General features: G+C 43.4%; 1 protein-coding gene across 4 annotated transcripts in view; it reads left to right on the top strand.

Annotated features, from left to right (window-relative positions):
* Positions 1 to 1,395, top strand: part of LOC116705622 (caskin-2) — a 73,654-nt gene that overhangs the window by 42,465 nt on the left and 29,794 nt on the right. For all 4 annotated transcript variants that reach the window (XM_032541943.1, XM_032541942.1, XM_032541940.1 and 1 more), the window contains one exon: positions 967 to 1,084. In XM_032541943.1, coding sequence (XP_032397834.1) covers positions 967 to 1,084 — 118 coding nt within the window. The remainder of the gene's footprint in view (positions 1 to 966; positions 1,085 to 1,395) is intronic.

The raw sequence follows: 1,395 nt of genomic DNA, 5'->3' as shown, positions 1-1,395 counted from the left end.
CACACACACACACACACACACACACAGAGTGTTTGTGTGGGCTGTTGCAGGTAATTGAGTGTTCCCTAAGCAGGAGACCATAGCAGAGAAACAGGCACAAACCTGCTGCTGTTGCTCTCTCTGTGTGCACTAATTCATGTGTGTGCACATCTGTGTGTTTGTTTGCTCACAGCGCCAGGGTGTGATTTTTCCGGGAGCGATGTGTGAGATTTCCCTCTTTCTGGTCTACTAATCCCCGGTGGGGACAAAACGTATCCCCGGGTTGAAAGCGCTGTGTTTAATGTTGACACCATGTTGTGCTATTTAATACTGAGATTATTTTCCATTGAATATTGAAGTTCATTAATAAGTGTTTTGTCATTGCTGGCTGAGTGGCTCTATATCCATGGAATTGGAAAGGGGATTTAATTCTTGCAGGTTTTGTTGTGCATTGCTCACGGCTGTGTATTTTGATATCTTTATGCGAGTCATCATTGTGACATCCCAGACTCCTGTATGAACTTGCATGTTGTTGTGCGTTATCCTGTCAGAAGATAGACGTGTTTGTGTTTGTCCTCTCCAGGCATTTAGTTAACACTCACATCAAATAGACTGTGCACTTCCAGCTCATTGGCTCTCTCATTATGGTTCTAAAAGCATGCCTTGGGGAGTCACACATGTGGCATGCATACTTAGAGAAAACTAAGAAAAAAAACAATAGAATCACAATCAAATCAAGAAGAATCATGTCATGTCAAAATAGAAGCCAGAGCAGGTTGATTGTAGAAAAATAAATAAAGACAGATGCCTTTAAAAACCAAATAAAGTAATAGATCTAAGAGAGCTGGGCAAGATGTACAATCAGATGGTGCTTTAAATTTTAAGAATAAGTTGTGTCCCATAGTCCTGTCTAACGTGATGGTGAATGGTTGCGAGGCTAATGCTGTGTGCAGTGACTGAAGCGTGCTGCTAATTTGTCGGTGTCAGGTGGTGGAACAACACTCAGACGGCCGCTGGAAGGGTCACATCCATGACACCCAGCGGGGGACGGACCGCGTGGGCTTCTTTCCCCCCTCCGTGGTGGAGGTCCTCAGCAGACGAGCAGGTAGGCAAACGGCAGCTCACACACAACATCCGCATCCACTCAGAGACACTGGAGATGGAACTAAGGACGTTTACTTAAGTCCTGCAGCTAGTGAGAAGACCTTAAGTTGAGTTTTTTTCCATTTGTTTGACCTTGAACAAGCTAGAACAGAAAATGCTGTGCATGCATTAATGCAGCAGTGGAATGTAACTAAGTAGATTTACTCAAGTACTGTACCTAAGTAGACATTTTTCATACCACTAGCGACTTCTGCTCTTCTACATTTTAGAGAGAAATATTCTACTTTTTACTCCACTACATTCATCTGACAG

Source organism: Etheostoma spectabile, chromosome 17 (genome assembly GCF_008692095.1).
Source record: "Etheostoma spectabile isolate EspeVRDwgs_2016 chromosome 17, UIUC_Espe_1.0, whole genome shotgun sequence".
In the NCBI taxonomy this organism is placed as follows: domain Eukaryota; kingdom Metazoa; phylum Chordata; class Actinopteri; order Perciformes; family Percidae; genus Etheostoma; species Etheostoma spectabile.
This window is presented reverse-complemented; position numbering and strand designations above follow the sequence as displayed.